The 17317-nt window shown below is 37.0% G+C and overlaps 2 protein-coding genes across 6 annotated transcripts in view; both read left to right on the top strand.

Moving 5' to 3' along the window:
- The window catches only part of slc4a2a (solute carrier family 4 member 2a), a 32537-nt gene extending 31428 nt beyond the window's left edge, over window positions 1-1109 (top strand). For all 5 annotated transcript variants that reach the window (XM_056267476.1, XM_056267474.1, XM_056267477.1 and 2 more), the window contains 2 exons: window positions 9-182; window positions 545-1109. In XM_056267476.1, coding sequence (XP_056123451.1) covers window positions 9-182; window positions 545-625 — 255 coding nt within the window. In that variant the 3' untranslated portion in view covers window positions 626-1109. The remainder of the gene's footprint in view (window positions 1-8; window positions 183-544) is intronic.
- Window positions 1110-3329: 2220 nt separating this feature from the next.
- On the top strand, window positions 3330-17284 carry ubtfl (upstream binding transcription factor, like). Its single transcript, XM_056267479.1, is given in 20 exon segments — window positions 3330-3554; window positions 7824-7930; window positions 8067-8245; window positions 8449-8532; window positions 8634-8789; window positions 9304-9368; window positions 9463-9583; window positions 9806-9916; window positions 10019-10146; window positions 10370-10511; window positions 11682-11723; window positions 11836-11946; window positions 12054-12212; window positions 12448-12576; window positions 13080-13176; window positions 13503-13681; window positions 15645-15692; window positions 16080-16211; window positions 16411-16527; window positions 16619-17284. Coding segments are annotated over 19 exon segments (2145 nt in total). The 5' UTR covers window positions 3330-3554; window positions 7824-7872; the 3' UTR covers window positions 16706-17284.
- Window positions 17285-17317: the final 33 nt, after the last annotated feature.

Here is a 17317-nt window from a genome sequence, read left to right as displayed (position 1 = left end):
TATTTCAGGTGCGTACTCTCCGCATGCACCTGTTCACATGTTTGCAGCTGGTGTGCCTGGCTGTGCTGTGGATTGTAATGTCAACCGCGGCCTCTTTAGCCTTCCCGTTTGTCCTTGTCCTCACTGTGCCATTCAGGAGGTTCCTGTTGTCCCGAATATTTACTCAACGTGAGATACAATGTGTAGGTGTTTCTTTTCTTTTAGTTTAAAGGCAAAATGCTATTTGCAGATATGGTGTTTAATATAGTGCGTTCAATACTAAAATATAAACCTGTTTTAGTTTTACACCTAAATTTGGCAATGGGGTTAGACAAATACACTTTTAAGATGCATTCTCTAAAAATGTGTCTAATGATATCTTATGTAAACTTGTATAAAATATCACTTTTTTACCTCATTATATTTCAATTTTTTACTTGTATTACAGCTATAATGGTTATATATATATATATATATATATATATATATAACAAGACTAATAATACAATGTGAAATCTTAATTTGCCCATTGCCTTTAACACTGTTCATTTTGTCTGTGTGACAGCTTGACGCAGATGATGCAGAGCCGTCATTTGATGACAGAGAAGGCCAAGATGAATATACAGAGATGCAAATGCCAGTATGACCTCATTCCTCTTCTGTCACTACCTGGGCTGGCCTGACTTTCTTTTCAGGCAGAGATGCCCAAATGTACTGCCTGTCTTTTTTTTCTTTCTTTAATCAATGTTTGTCTCATTTTGTTTTTGCTTAATTCATGGAGATGTTATATTTATACATATGTTCAAGTATTGAATAGTTGCTCAGTGTCACTTGTATCTGTTGCGTGAAGAAATATTTGTCGCCTGTACTATTAATATTTTATCAGTTTATTTATCAGAGTTGAAATGTTATTGTGTAATGTGTGTGTGTTGTGGAGCGTTAAATGAATTTATGATCTCGTCAGCTCAAAATGGTACAGGAAGCACTTAAAGGTCAATTTAAAATGAAGCTGTTTTTACTGCTCATCAGTTTGTTTTATTTCATTGGAAGATTGCATATAGTGTACTGCTAAAAATTAACAACTGTACAGAATAACATTAATGCAAATTTTGTGTGTGTGTGTGTGTGTGTAAATATACATACAGTACACTGTATGTATGTATGTATGTCTGTGTGTTCAATATTTTTGTAGCTAAACAGAAATATATATCTATAATGCCACTAGCGACAAAATACTGGTTGCAGTCACAAGTTTAATTGGAAGAAGAAAAGATATGTTTTTCACAACTGTGATGTTGTCTTTTGAAAATGGTTGCATAGCTATTTTGAAACCAGTTTTCTCACCAGAGCACCAAAGAGGAATGTGTTTATATCACACGAACACTAAGGGAATCTAAGGGAAGTAGTCTTAAAAGTTGAAATAATACATGAAGACACAAAAAGAGTAATTTGATTATGGTTGATTATTATTATTTACCCAGTTTGTATGAGAGAAAAGCCATGGTCATTGTTAAAAGGAATGTTTTATGGAGTTCGAAGGGTTGCGTTTTACACTATCTCTGCTATGTTGAATAATGTTGTTATGATTTAAATATCACCAAGCACACTTGTGAAATGGTTTGATCGTTCACTGCACTACTGTTTAGTTTTATTAACAGGTTCCATAGGTGAATATTTGTTGTTTGAGGTACTGATTTAGAATGTAAACAATTAAGAAGCAAGTGTAGATTTGGTATAATTATGTATCATGTGTATCATGTACATTCCAGTCACCAAGATGATCTTGCGAATAATTAATTTTATAAAGAAGGGACTACATCTAAGATGTTGCTTAGTCTGTTGTGTATGGTTTTAAAAATGTCAAATTGTGTATCTTCCCCTTCTAAAACAGTTCACTCTACTGTTTTCATAACTATCCCACACACTGTAGTAGTGCCTTTTTTCACTCGATTGTTCCTTTCAGATACAATATTGCTTTTAAAAAGCTGAAGTGACCTTAGCAAGAGAACACAGCAGGTGTGATTGAGAAAGAGGTGTTCAATAACAGATTTTTGTGATTATTAATTATTATATTACTGTGGAATGTCAATGATTTGGGCAAATGTTTTGGTTTTAGCTCTGTAAATATTTAGAGTACAGGTCCAACAAAATAAAATAATGGAACTGATTTTACATAAGACTTTTTGTCTTGTTTTTTATTTTACACACATCAAGCAAATTAATTATTAGATTGTGTTGTTATATCTTGCTGAAGTGCTAAAATGTTTTCTGTCATATTGACTGAAATTAGTGCATTTTTACATTTAATAATTTAATTTACATTTATTAATTTGTGCATTAATACATTTCAAATGACAATATTGTCTCAATTAATCCTCGAATTTTAAAAACAACCAAATATATCAGTCATTGACGTCACTAAACTCTCCACATATCCTCTATCGAGTACAACATTTATGTTCTCTCTACTATGCCAGAATGCTATTTTACAACTGAAGCAAGACAAACTGACAAGAAAGCACAATGTAGTCATATGTGCTAGATATGAAGTAGAAACTTTGCAATCATGTGTTGTAGTGGGAGTGATGGTGATGAATGGCTGTTCACTCTAGTAATGCACCTCTGCTGCCATCTCATGGCCACTCAATGGTGGTAGCAACAAGATGTCTGTAAGCACAGAAAAATGCAGAGAAACCAAGAGTACATGGCCCAAACATACTACACTTTGACTCACACACTTCTGCAGCATTAATTACCATTTAATAATAACATTTTCAGGGATTTTTAAAAAAAAAAAAACATTCAATTAAATTACTTTGATGGAAATGTATAAAACAATTGACTCACAACTGACCACCTTAAAATACTGCAATTCTCAAATACAATGACCTAAACAGACAGTTTACATAAACATGTGGTGAGCCTCAAGTATTATAGTCACTTTGCATGATTTTCTTGCATACATTGTTCCATGCCTTTTTATTTCATTTTAATTTTTAAAATAAAGATTTTTCTTCTGAAAAACCATGATTGTGGGAATCCTGAGAAATTTTAGAAATGACCACGTACACTAATAATCTTGGATAACTCACTGTTCATGCCTGTTCAGCTCAGTACCTATAACACTGACATGTGACAAAATGCTGCATAAATAAATACTAATCATAGTAATCCATGAATGATAGACTTGTTTTCTCAGTCACTTCAGTGATCTGTGTGAAGCATCTCTTTCAGTCTTGGTCAAACAGAAGGGGTTGAGTCAGTCACAGCTGTCTCCTCCTTTCCTCGTGCCATTGGTCAGTTTCACATAAAGAAATCTCGTGACGATTGTGTACAATCAGAGAGCATGAGAGAGCGAGAAACAGTCAATGGCACTTTTACTAGGCTGAGGGAAATCGGTGCCCGACTGTGACAATTTAAACGATGGGAACTAAAAGCACAAGCAGGCACCAGCGTCTCTGCAAGCATATGAAGATAAACTCAACACACTAATTAGAAACGACTGTTTTGGGGCTGCAGAGACGAGATTTCTGGAGCGCGGAGGCCGTGCGAGTCTCCGCGGCAGCAGAATGAATGTGGGCACCCAAACTAATCGGTTTCGCACTTGAAGTAGTTGCAGGGTTGGCAAAGAGTCCTCTTTTACATGGCAACCAGTAGATATTTTGTCCTGTTAAATGGCCAGCCATAAAAAGAGCTATATAGCAATTGTGAACTAATATTAACGTAGTTTATGGTTGTTAGATGCATGTACGGTAGATACTACTTTGGTTTTGCGAGTTTAAAGCTTGAGAAAGTCGAGCTTTAAAATGTTGAAAAATACATAAACATTGTATTAATATAATTTAGAAATGTATCAGTGTTAAAAATAAATATTATTTTTTAAGTTTTAGCCTCCGCCTTTTTTTCTCGCATGTTTTCCCTCGGAGTTCCTCCCCCTGCGGCGCTGGGCGGAGTTTCATACCGAACCAGACGCTCCTTTTGTCGGATTCGTTTCGACCTGACTCCCCGGGGTTTACGGCTAAAAAACAGATACTTAAATACAATAAAATCGTTTAACACGAACACATCGCTAATTAAAAAGCACATCCGTGCTGGATTATTGAAAAAGGTAAGAGATTTGATCATTTTTGAGCCCGTTTGGAACGGTTTTCAATTTGCTCGTCCCCGAGTCTTTGTAACATTCATGGCGGCTCTGCAGTGAGAGCTCTGGGGCGAGAGAAGGCACAAGCGCCCGCTCATACCTCTATTTTTAATTCTGATTCGCCGAAACATTGTATTATTCAACTGATATTTAATATGTGGCCAGAATTAAACATTTAAGTATTTTATTCATGACAAAATTGATTTTATAGTGAAATAATGCATTTTATGATATTGACACAATCCCTGCAAAAAAAAACAAAATCTGCATGCAAATACACCTGAATTTTCCGTAAGGATGCAACTGATATGCGTATATAAAGACATCGATTCGCATTTTTTTATCGGCGTAAGCGCTATTCGTCGTACTTTCCCCAGTAGCTCGCGCGCTAGCTGAGGCGTTCGTGCCAGCGGAAGCTGCGTGGGGACTCCTGCCGGAATAAAGACGCCATTACCGGGGTTGCAAACAGACTAACGGTCGGTGCACTACAGGAAACGTATTTTCCACTCATTCATTTAATCATTTATAGTGAGCATCACACGAATTATTAAAGTAAGTAGGCGGAAACTTTGTTATTGACCGTACTTTTAAAACTCAATGCATTTTCCCAGTTTTGTCATACTTTTGGTCAGAAGTGATTAGTGCAATACTTGAACATAACACGACTATTGAGTTTTATTGTAAATAGAAAGATTCGAACATTGCAGAAAGAATAACATTTTTGCGTTTTTAGCCTTTTTGGATCAATTGACCTTGCGCGCGGGCGGGGATGACACTGTAACCGGGAAACCGGCGCCTCGTGCGGGCGCACAGCGAGACACACAGCTCGAGAGGAACGCGGGCACGTGCGAGGTGCATCAATGACACTCCTCGGTGATTTTGCGATAACTTTAAATGGCATGATATATATATAACATAGCATATAATACAAGACAGTAAATATTGTGATACTGGTAACGTTAAAGTAAAAGTATACATGCGAGCCTTTTCTCAACATAAGAATTGTAATATCACGTTATATCACGCAAGATATAAGTAACGAATGCCAGTGAAACACTGGACTAGTTTGCTCGTTGTTATTAAATTTGAAATAAATACGAATTACACGAGAGAAGATATTATAAAATCAGTTAATCGTTTAAATAGATGCTGAAGCAAACCATATATGTATTGAATTGTATGTCATATCTCTTACGGATCAGAAAATAAAATGTCTACTATCTTTATGCCTTTAGTGAAGTAACGTTACTCGCCTATGAATGTGCTGCACTGGCAGAATGTAAACTGAGCGCTCGCGGAGAACGGGAGGAGAGACCGACACTTCCGCGGACACTGATGCGCTCGAGCAAGGGTCGTGTTCGTCCTCGCGTCTCGCAGCTCGTGGTTACATAATCCCAAAGGAAAGTCTTTCCTGCCGTTCCTGGCCAAGATGACCCCCGACACCATGTACGTGCGTTTCTTTCGCATCCTCAAACCGTGGCATGAATCGTGCAGGAATCCCGGATAGTAGTCGGTCCTTTCTGGTTTGGCCGGTCGCTCTAAGTGAACCAAGATGAAAATCGCGGCTTGGTCATGTATAGGCGTTGGAAATATGCGATCAAAGCATCCCGTCATGGTTTCTCGCCGCTCGCCGCCGCTGGTGCACTGGTATGGCCACGGCGTGATGACGCGTCCGTGTCGAGGTGCTCCAGAGGCGGGGCATGGGCACATGATATTCCTCTGGGTGGCAGTGATGACATCCAGTACATTTCATTAATCTTTCACAATTAGACGATCATTTACAAAATAATAATGAAATCGAATCAGTTGTTTAAATTAATTGTACATTCCCTTTCATTACATTCCTGTGTGTCAGTGTTGTTTTTGTTAACTAAAACTATTCAAAATCGTTTTCGGTCATTTAAATTAAATTAAATATAAATGTTAGAGACACAAAAAAAGCCAACCACTACCTAAACCACAATTACCAACTATTAGCTATTATATTAACTCTATATAGATTCTAAAAAACAACAACTAATACATTCAAATGCAAATAACAAAAGTACTAAAACTGAAAATATAAAAATAAAAGCTTCTTCAAAATATTAATATAATACTACACAAATAATACTAAAGTAACACTGCTCTGTACTGACTGTTTTATTGATTTTCATTTTATGATATGAGTTTACGATAACTAATTTAGCTTATTTCCAATAATATGGCAAGCTTTTTTTTTAACATTTATTCCTTAACTAACAAGCATCTGTTACTTTTATGTTTACTGTACCTAATTGATATTAATACAGTAGTGACTATTATCATTAATTTTCAATTTCACTAGAACCTGTTCTTTAGATACTAGTATTTATGTACTTACTCCAGTTGTGACTAGTATTTATTCAATTACAGTCATTAGTGTGTTATTCAATTCTAGTACTTATTTCTTTGTTATTAGACACTCAATAATGACCAGTAACTATTCCGTAGTTACTGGTAACATATTACATATTTTACTTTTTAATTGTATAAGGATCCGGGGTACATATATCTATGGAAGCTTGTTTCTGCCACAGAATAAAACATTTTAAAGTATAATTACAACTTTTTATCTCACAATTGCGAGTTTACAATTCTTGCAATTCTGACTTTTTATCTTGCATTTCTGAGAAATAAAGTCAGTGTTATAAAGTCAGAATTGCAATATATAAACATGCTATTCTGAGGACAAAAGTCAGAATTGTGAGTTAATTTCTCGCAATTGCGAGTTTATATCTCACAATTCTAACTTTATAACACGCAATTGTGACTTTATATCACGCAATTCTGACTTTATAACACACAATTGCGACTATATCATGCAATTCTGACTTTATAACTCGCAATTGTGACTTTATATCACGCAGTTCTGAATTCCGAGACGTAAACTCGCATTTGTGAGAAAAAAAGTCGCAATTACCTTTATTTTTTATTCTGTGGCGGAAACAAGCTTCCATAGATATCAGCTATTCTCTTCCAACTAGTATTTATATTACAATTGACCATTCATGTGGTTCTAGTGCTTATTCTTTAGTTACTTGTAACATTACTTGTAACAATTCAGATAGTTATCAGTATCTCAACCAGTTCTCCTAACACTAAGTGAATAAACACTGGTACCTCTTTATTAGAATGTGTATTCCAATTTTTGCTAGTAACATTTGAAATCTTACAAGTAAAATGTTTAATTAAACTAATTTTGACTAGTTATTATTACATATGAAAAGTTAAAAAGCAGTTGTTGCTAGCAAAAAAGAAAATGCTACTAGTAACAATTCAAGGGATATGTATTAATAGCTCATAAAAATGTACCAATATACAATATAATACTATATAATAAATAACTGTATTAGATATTGCAATAGTGAGTGGTTGTAAAGGAATAAGCACTAGTATCTAATGAATGTCACTACTGGATAAGTGCTAGTTTAAATTAATAATGATGAAAAGGTTTGCCAAATTCAGTAGCCCATATTTACATCCTAACTTTGAATTGATCTCTCTCTCTCTCTCTCTCTCTCTCTCTCTCTCTCTCTCTCTCTCTCTCTCTCTCTCTCTCTCTCTCTCTCTCTCTCTCTCTCTCTCTCTCTCTCTCTCTCTCTCTCTCTCTCTCTCTCTCTCTCTCTCTCTCTCTCTCTCTCTCCCTCTCCCTCTCTCTCTCCCTCTCTCCCTCTATTTGCAGCCACTTGGCCAGTGAAGTGTCAAGGTGGAGATTGGTGAATTCTGTCATCATGAATGGCAGCACCAGTGTGTCTGGCACCCAGACAGGACGAATCAAAATTGAGTCAAGTACGCTTGCACGCTGTCAATAAAGGACATATTCACACAGACACACAACAATTACACTGCTTTTGCCAGCATTAAAAAACACCCGTTGTTTTTGATCATTCAACATTCTCAATGCTTTGGTGTTGGTTTTTGTTAGTTGCAGATACATGGAGCAAAGAGGACTGCATGACACTGCTGGAGAGGATACGCAGTCTGTTACCTGATGGAGACACAATGAAGTATAAAACCACAGAGTCTCATTTTGACTGGGAGAAGGTGGGGTTTGGTTTCACTGGAGACATGTGTAAGCAGAAATGGCAGAAAGTTTCCACAGAGGTGAGCCAAATTCCAGTGAGCTAAAGCAATAATGTGCCTGTTTTCCAAATAACACTGATAGGCGTTTATGTGAAAGACATTCTGTTTAGATTGTCCATGTAAAGATTATTTTACTTTTGAACTTTGCTGGCACAATAATAAGCAGAAGATTCAAATTATTATTTGCCTTAAATCAAACGGATTTAATCATTTTCCCACCCTAGGTACGTAAATACAGAACGATGACAGAGATCATTGTTGATGCTATTGAATATGTGAAGAACCCTTATAAGGGGAAAAAATTGAAGGTGAGAATGCTTTATCCTAATCAAATTTCATGTTTTACCCTGATGTGTTGTGTCAACTAATAGAGCATTTTCATAGTGTTTATCCATTTAACTCTGTTTAGACACATCCAGACTTCCCAAAGAAACCCCTTACTCCCTACTTTCGCTTCTTTATGGAGAAGCGAGCCAAGTATGCAAAAATCCACCCCGAGATGAGCAACTTGGATCTCACCAAGATTCTGTCCAAAAAATACAAAGAGCTTCCTGAAAAGAAAAAGGTTAGTTTTTGTGGGTAGTTGACATGAAATACTTTTGGGAAGTTTAGTTGTCCTTCAGTGTGACATGCTTTCCTTGAAACTTTTGTCTATTTCACTTGAAGACTGTATTTTTCCTCATTCAACTCAGTGATGTTATATAAAGATGTTATATAAAACTAATTAAAACTATAAAAAATCGGTTTTGGTAATTGCAGTAAAGATGAAGTATTTTAAAGTATAAATATATTAGATGAATAGCTTAAACTTAATTTAAAAAAAGTAAAAAATAGAAAAACTGCCTTGTAACTATCTGGTAATGGTAATATAAACATTCTTTTGTACATTCCCATACATTTTAACCTAAATTGTTGTTGTTCATTTAAAAAAGTCCAGTGCACAGTGTATGTGAAGTGCTGGTGTTTGTAGAATTTCATTCTTTTCAAAGATTTGAGCTGTTTTTCTCATAAAGTTCTCATAATATTACTTTTGAAGGTCATTTGTTTTGCTTTTACATTTGCACTATAACTTTTGTCAGCTCAAGTACATTCAAGAATTCCAGAGAGAGAAAGAATCTTTTGAGAAGAACATGGCACGATTCAAGTTAGTGTCCACGTTCCTCTGCACAAAAATACCTAACACAAGTATGTCAGTTTTTTGTACTGGTGAATCAGTGTGAAGCTTCTATTGTTTTTAGGGAGGACCACCCAGATTTAATAGAGGAGAGAAAGAAGTCAGACCTCCCAGAGAAGCCCAAGACCCCTCAGCAGCTATGGTACAACCATGAGAAGAAAGCCTACATGAAAATTCACCCAGAGGTAACAAAATTTGGCAGGAAAAAGGCCCTAGTTGTCATATAGTCTTGGTATAGCAACTCAAGTACAAAGAGTTAGAACTGAGTAACCGAATCAATGTCCAGCCTATGACTTATTTATATAAAATTCAGTCTCTGTGTTTTTACCTATTTTTGAGCGCATTTAATCATATTCAACTGTTTATGGATGGACCTACACTCACTTTTCCATGTTTGATACTTGTAGGTAAGCCAGAAGGAGCTGAAGGAAGTATTACGTAGACAGTGGTCCCAATTACCAGACAAAAAGAGGCTGAAATGGATAAGCAAAGCTCTAGAGTTGCAGAAACACTACGAGGTATGGCTTTGTGTTCTCGCTGAGGCTAAGGTGATGAAGTCTTTGTTGAGAAGAGGGATAAATTACATTGTAAACTTTGTGAAATATTACTTCCTCATACAGGAAAGCATGAGAGTATATTTTGAAGCTCATCCAGATGCAAACTCTGATGAGCACGTCAAGTCTGTTTTAACCAAGGCTGAACGGCAGCTCAAGGACAAGTTTGATGGCCGGCCAACCAAACCACCACCGTATGTTTTAAACCGCTAAGTAACATTTGGTTTTCTCTGGAATCTCTTAATTTAGATGTTTTGCATGGCTTATGCCGACTTATCTTACCAAGATAATGCTGCTCTTAGAAATAATGTTGTTGACCGTTTTGAAATCAACTAGTGGTTCTTGTCTATACATTTGCAGTATTTGTCATATAAATGCAGTTTTTTTAAAGGATATTTTTATGGTTTTGTTCTGCAGAAATGGCTATTCGCTGTACTGTGCTGAACTAATGGTAAACATGAAGGACGTGCCAAGCACAGAGCGAATGGTGCTATGCAGTAAGCAGTGGAAGATGATGACCCAGAAAGAGAAGGACATGTTCCAGAAACGATGTGAACAGGTCTTGTAGACCCATCTACTCTCGGTTGTTTAAAGCAAAAGAGAAAATATTAAAAGTCAGTATCAAATATTAGTTATCCAAAAAGGTTTCTGTGGTTGACCATTGGCTGACCCCTTTTGGGGTGGCTGATTGCCAAAATGGTAGACTTACGCTCAACAAGGCTACATGTATTTGATCAAAAATACAGTAAACAAGTAATATAGTTAAATATTATTACAATTTAAAAGAACTCTTTTCTATTTTAATATATTTTAAAATGTAATTTATTTCTGTGATGGCAAAGCTGAATATTTAGCAGTTATTACTAGTCTTCAGTGTCACATGATCCTTCAGAAATCATTCTAATATGCTGTTTAAGTGCTCAAGAAACATTTATTTTTCATTTTGTGCTGCTTAATATTTTTGTGGAAATAGTGATGCAACTTTTTCAGTATTGTTTGAACAGAAAGTTTTAGCATTTATTTGAAATATAAATCTTTTGTATCATAATACATTTCTTTACTGTAACATTTAATCAATTTAATACATTCTTGCTGAATAAAAGTATAATTTCTTAAAAAAAAAAAAAACAGTGTTAACTGAAAACTTAAAAAAATTATTCTTCATTGACATTGACATAACTGTTAGTAGATTTTGGAACTAACAAAGGGGGAAGGTAAACTCAGGTTAATGGGCTCTATGCACGGCGGTATTTCCGGTGAAGGTCTAAGGATGCTGGATTACTTCCGCCGATCGTAGAGTCCAATGCTATACCGAGAATTTATATTGGTTTTTATACTCTATTGCTATACTAAAGAAACGTTAGTCACAAAAACAGACAAAACAGACACTCCTCATTTTGTTTATGCTTCTGTGTTTATTATATTAAATAAACATAACTATATATACAATTACATCTAAACGTATTAAAGTTTTGTTTCAAAGATGAGAGGACAGTACATTTTGAAGACTCTGCCATAATCCCGTTTTCCTCGGTTTTCCTCCGCTTTAAATCTCCCCAACCGGAAACGCAAGAGCATCCTTGCGTCAAACGCGGAAGTTATGCGTGCATATAGCCCATTGGCAAAGCAGGCATGGTTAATAATAAATATAAATTCTCAATAACACAGTTGTTACATTAACACTGGCTCAGCTATAACTGAAAATTACAATGTGTATTTGTCTCATCAGAAAAAGAAACAGTATGAGATTGACCTTCAGAGGTTTATTGAGGTAAGTACAAGGCACCACAAATTAATACTATTAAAACAGATAGCGTTGAATTCTTGATCAAGGGAGGCTCTGCTTATTTTGACACTTTGTCTTAAACGCCGTCTCTCTGCAGAGTCTCCCAGAAGAGGAGAGGGAGCGTGTGTGTGGAGAGGAGAAGCTGGGAGGCAAGCTGAGCATAGGGGGTGCAGGCAGCCCCCTGAGGGCCAAATCCCCATGTGTGAAGGTGGGCATGTGCAAGATGCCCTTGTTTGTATACATGCATGCTGTTATGCTCTTGTGGTATGCTGTCTGGATCAGAATGAGTAGTAGTTTCTTCTTGTTGTGCCGTAGGAACGGTGTCGTGACCCTGAGCTGGATCAATGGGGGCATAACCTTTCAAAAGAGAAGCGAGACAATAAGAATAAGAAAACACGGCTCCCTGAAACACCGAAGACTCCAGAGGAGATGTGGCAGCAGAGCGTGATAGGAGACTATCTGGCTAAATACAGAGTAAGAGCAACATGAATTTTCACAAGTTAGGAAGAGACCTCTTACTGAATCACAGAATGCTAAATTTGTATTAAACATTTCTGTGACATCATGCAAAATCTCATTGGTCTAAAACGGTTCACATATTAAGCATATTTGTACTGATTGGCTTGCTTTGCACAGCCTTTCCAAAGTACTTGAGCTACCACTACATTCGTTTCTAGAAACCATAAACTTAAACTGCTGTTCTTCACAGAATGACCGGAAGAAAGCGCAAAATGCAATGGATGCTGCTTGGAAGGCCATGGAAAAGAAGGAGAAGATTCCTTGGATCAAGAAGGCTGCAGAGGACCAGAAGCGATACGAGGTTCAGTACCGGACCGTGGTCAGTGACCAGACGTTTTGACCACTGTCTTCTCACCTGTGCTGAAGAAATGTCAAAATGTTGGTCACCCCTAACTTTCCTCCTCCCCAGTGTAGAGGTGGAGGGGTCTGCAATGGATGCACTTGTATCTCAGTGTGTATATGCTTAGTTTGTGCTGTTTCCAGCTGAAGTTGGTGGAACTTGCACTTTTGTTTGATGAGTGTGACTCAACATCATTGCAGTGATGTTTAAATGTCTTCATTTTAGTGTTCAGTCACTTATTCTACCATATTCTAATTAACCTGGCATCTTGATGTGTTAACTTTTGTGTGTGTATATATATATATATATATATATATATATATATATATAGATAGATATATTTTGCAGTGGTTTATCAGCCTGCTCATCTGTTTTCATGAGCATTTTAACATAGACTTGTCTTATGTCTTGTCTTTGCGTTTAGGATCAATAGAAAAAGTCTCTTTGCTAATGTTTCTTCTTGTTTGTTTTTTATTCTGCAGAGGGAGCTTTTAGAGATGAGGACAGTTCTGTCAGGACAGGGACAAAGAAAACCAAAATTTGATGGCGAGCCTAAGAAGCCCCCGGTGTAAGTGTCTCGTTTTTAGCTTATTGCTTCCAGAGAGACTTTCCTTCTTATAAAAAAAAAGCGTTTTGGTTACATTTTGTTTAAAGGTGTCCTTGTTACAGTGTAACTATACATTTAACTACTGAGTAATATTAATTAACAACATGCACTTACAATATAATTAGGGTTAGGGTTCAGTTTAGGATTAGTTCCATGTGATAAATTACCTTACATAATTTACTGTTATTACTACAGTAAGTACATGTAACAAGGACAGTGTAATATAAGGGTTACCAAACTTTTTCTGCCTTTCACCGACAGGAGCGGGTGCTTAATGTTATCCTTCAGCCGCAGGGAGCTGTATCATCTCAGGAACTCCTAACTAACGGTGAGCTGAATCACTTCAGCCTGAAGGAGCGCATGGTGGAGATCGGCAAGCGATGGCACAAGCTTAGTCAGAGCCAGAAAGACAAATATAAAAAACAGGTGGAGGAACAACAGCTAGAGTACAAAGCTGAGCTTGAGGCTTGGGTAAAGGTAAGAAGTTTGTTGAATCATCCAGTTCTGCAGATCAAACACACTTTGTTTATTATTGGGTCAATGGCATGATGCTAATTTATTGTCCTATATATTAAGTAGTTCAGAAATACATTAAAAATGAATTACACCTCAACCATGTTTGAGCATGTTTTCAATTTCTAAATAATAATTCATTTTGATCATTTTTGGGGGGCATACAGTAAAAAAACGATAGAAAAAGAGCCTTGTTAAAAGAAAATGAAATTATTTAGAAGAAAACCTTAAGTAGTTTGCCATAATATATATCTTTTTAATCTATTATTATTCTTATTATATTTTTTATATTTTAACAAAGACTTCCCTACTTTTTAATTTTTGAAAAACAAAGCAAATTGTTCAGGTAAAATATCGTAGTGTGAATCTGCAAAAACATAGATATTATTTATGAATAAATATAAATACAAAGAGTACACTTTTAAAGGGCCATGAAACCCCCTGTTTCAGCACAGTCAGTTTTGAAACATGCTACACAAGTGCATTGACCAATGTAAGCTCCAGAGTGGAGGGAGAAGAGGGGAGACCGACAACACAGCAACGGCTTAGATTCAGACTTTATTTCGCTCTCATTGAGTTAAAAGTATCAAAGCTTCCCACAAATGCACGCTGCAATTCACCATTACCAATACACAATATACATGGTTTTGTGAGAAGTAAGTGCATCTTTCACTTACTGTATGCAATCTTACTGTTTGAAGCGCCTGTCATGGGAAATCAATGCGTGCTGTTGTGAATACTTAAAGGATTAAATCACCTCAAAATGAAAATTTCCTGATAATTTACTCACCGCAATACCATCCAAGATGTTCATGTCTTTCTATCTTCAGTGGAAAAGAAATTAAGTTTTTGGAGGAAAACATTTCAGGATTTTTCTCCACACAATAGACTTCAATTCCAACCAACATGTTGAAGTCCAAATCAATGCAGTTTCAAAGGGCTATGAAGTGCTTCAAAGGGCTCTGCACGATCCCAGCTGAGGAATAGGGTCTTATTTAGCGAAACGATTGGCATTTTCTAAAAAAAATAAACATTTATATACTTTTTAACCACAATTGTTCGTCTTGTGCTGGTCTGCGACGCGCCAAGGATTACGTCATCACGTTGGAAACGTCACAATTTGTTTTTTATTTTTTATAATAATAATAAATCAAAACAAAGATATCAGACGATTTTGAAGTTGGAGGAGAAAACGGGAGAAAATGAGATGGAATTTTTCGCCCTTCCCTGCCTTTTTGAACCGGAGTGCACAGACAACTAACTTAGATGACGTGACGCGTGACGTTTCCAACGTGATGACGTAATCCCTGGCGCGTCGCAGACCAGCACAAAAAACGATAGAAAAAGAGCCTTGTTAAAAAAAAAAGAAATTATTAAGGAAACCTTAAGTAGTTTGGCACAAGACCTTACTGAAGAAAGAAAGACATGAACATCTTGGATGGCATTTGGGTGAGTAAATTATCAGGAAATTTTCATTTTGAGGTGAACTAATCCTTTAAGCGAGACGTCTTCTCATAGGATAAGGACACACAGTCTCATGAATAATTATGAGACACTGATGAGTCATCACCGTACTATAGTACAATAAAACTTCACATCCTGTGACGTTGACACGAAGATGAATTTAAACCCGGAAGTTGCGCAAAAAAAGACTAGTTTTCTCCTACAATTAAATCTAACGAATGGTAACATCTTCTATCATATTCAACACACTGTTAAACAATACTAAAATCTCAGGAAATTTAGGGTAGGGTTTTTGACCCTTTCAGACACGTGTTTTAAACTAGATTTTAAAAAGATTTACCTTTTCTTTAACATGGACACTTTTGTGTGTCTTTTGCCTTATTACAAAAATAAATGTGTGAACAATGTGAGTTTGGAGATTTGTAGTGACGTATTTCCCTCTCGTTTTTGCTTTTTTTCCTAGTCACTGTCCCCTCAGGAGCGTGCGGTTTATAAAGAGTTCTCCACTACGGTAAGTAATTGCGCGTTTTTGCCGATGTAACCTGCGCTTTATAATGCAAAGCTCCCTATATTAGAGTTACTTCTCACACAGCATTCATATCTATGCCGTAACCCTCTGCACTGCATGGCAAGATGAGGCACTCTGGTTAATTTAGTTGATTGATTTTGCTTATAGAGGCTATTTCTGTCCCTGCCAACACATGTAGCTTTATTATTTCCTTTCTGTCTATTCAGAATCACATACGTCTCTCAACTCAAACTAACATGACTTGAATGGATAATGTTCTTAGGGCTGTACTGTGGGTCTAATAATCATTGCTTAAGCTTGAACGTGTTTTTTCTCCTGTGCTGCTCTGTCCTTGCACCCCTCTACCCCACCTTCTCTTTGCCCTCATAGAAACGGCGAAGCACGACAAAAGCACGAGGTCCTGGGGCGAAAGTCCGAGTCACCAAAGCGAAGGCGGTAGGTGCCAGACCCGCGACGGTGGGTCCTGGGGGGGGCAAGCGTTCCATGGCGTACCGGGCCAAGGTAACGCCCGCTCTCTCTGGGCAACTCACCCACACAGGCTGTGGACTCAGTATGAAGTGTCTTAGGGTGTTAATCATCTTAAAGTTGGCTAATTGATGTGAGCTGATGGTGTGCGGGTTTGTATGTGTGTACACAAACAAATACAGTGATACACGTGCATAGCTGCGTGTTTGAAAGATATGTGACTCTTGGTTTCCAGCAGGACACGTCGGACTCCGATGACGATGATGACAAAACAGACACCTCAGACTCGGAGGATGATGATGATGAGTCATCTGGCAGCACTGATAGTGATGATGATGATGAAGATGATGAGGTTAATTTTCCTTTTGTTACATTTTTAGAAAATCTGCTCTATTATTATTGACGGTATTCATTTTTTTCTAACATTGACACATGATACACAGAATGAAGATGACGATGATGATGATGACCGGTCAGACGGCTCCAGCAGCTCATCATCAGAAGATAGTAGTGACTCTGATTCAGACTAACCTGTCCCACCCCCTCTTAGAGGGGGCTGTGCTGGACACGCCCCCTTGTAATACCCCTCCCAGAAAACAGGGAGGGGGTTCAGTAGCTGTGAGCTCACAGCATGCAGTAATCTTGCTCCCTATCTTTACAGGGCAAGAGACAATATGGGGGCCAACAGCTCTCCCCATCACTACGTCCATGCAACAGATTTAGTCAATCGGACAACTTTCTTTGTTGTTTTTTTCTTTTAACGGAGCTGTGTTACATGTGTGGTAATCGCATAAATTTTTATTGCCTTTATATAGGTGTGTTATTAAAATCTGTGTTGGTTGTTTTTTTGTTCTTTTTATTTTAACTTGAAAATAATTTGTTCAAAGCCGGTTGAGCTTTTATAAGTATCGAAAGTATCAGGGTTGCATGGAGGTGGATGTTAGGGTTGAAAGACTTTGGAATGGAGATGAAATCCCCTGTTCTCCTGTTTATATTTGTTTGCCTCAGCTAGTTGCTGGAGCTCTGAGGACTATACGAGCTGCTCAAGTCTTGTTTAGAACGTTCTGTTGCAGATCCTCCATAATAAATGCACTTTTTCCCCTCTTGTACTTAATTGTGCATTTTCAGATGCATCAAAAAAA

This window comes from Rhinichthys klamathensis, unplaced genomic scaffold (assembly GCF_029890125.1).
Source record: "Rhinichthys klamathensis goyatoka isolate OS25496 unplaced genomic scaffold, OSU_Roscu_1.1 h1tg000261l_1, whole genome shotgun sequence".
Lineage (NCBI taxonomy): Eukaryota > Metazoa > Chordata > Actinopteri > Cypriniformes > Leuciscidae > Rhinichthys > Rhinichthys klamathensis.
The sequence above is the reverse complement of the archived record's forward strand: the minus strand, read 5'-3'. Positions and strand labels throughout refer to the sequence as shown.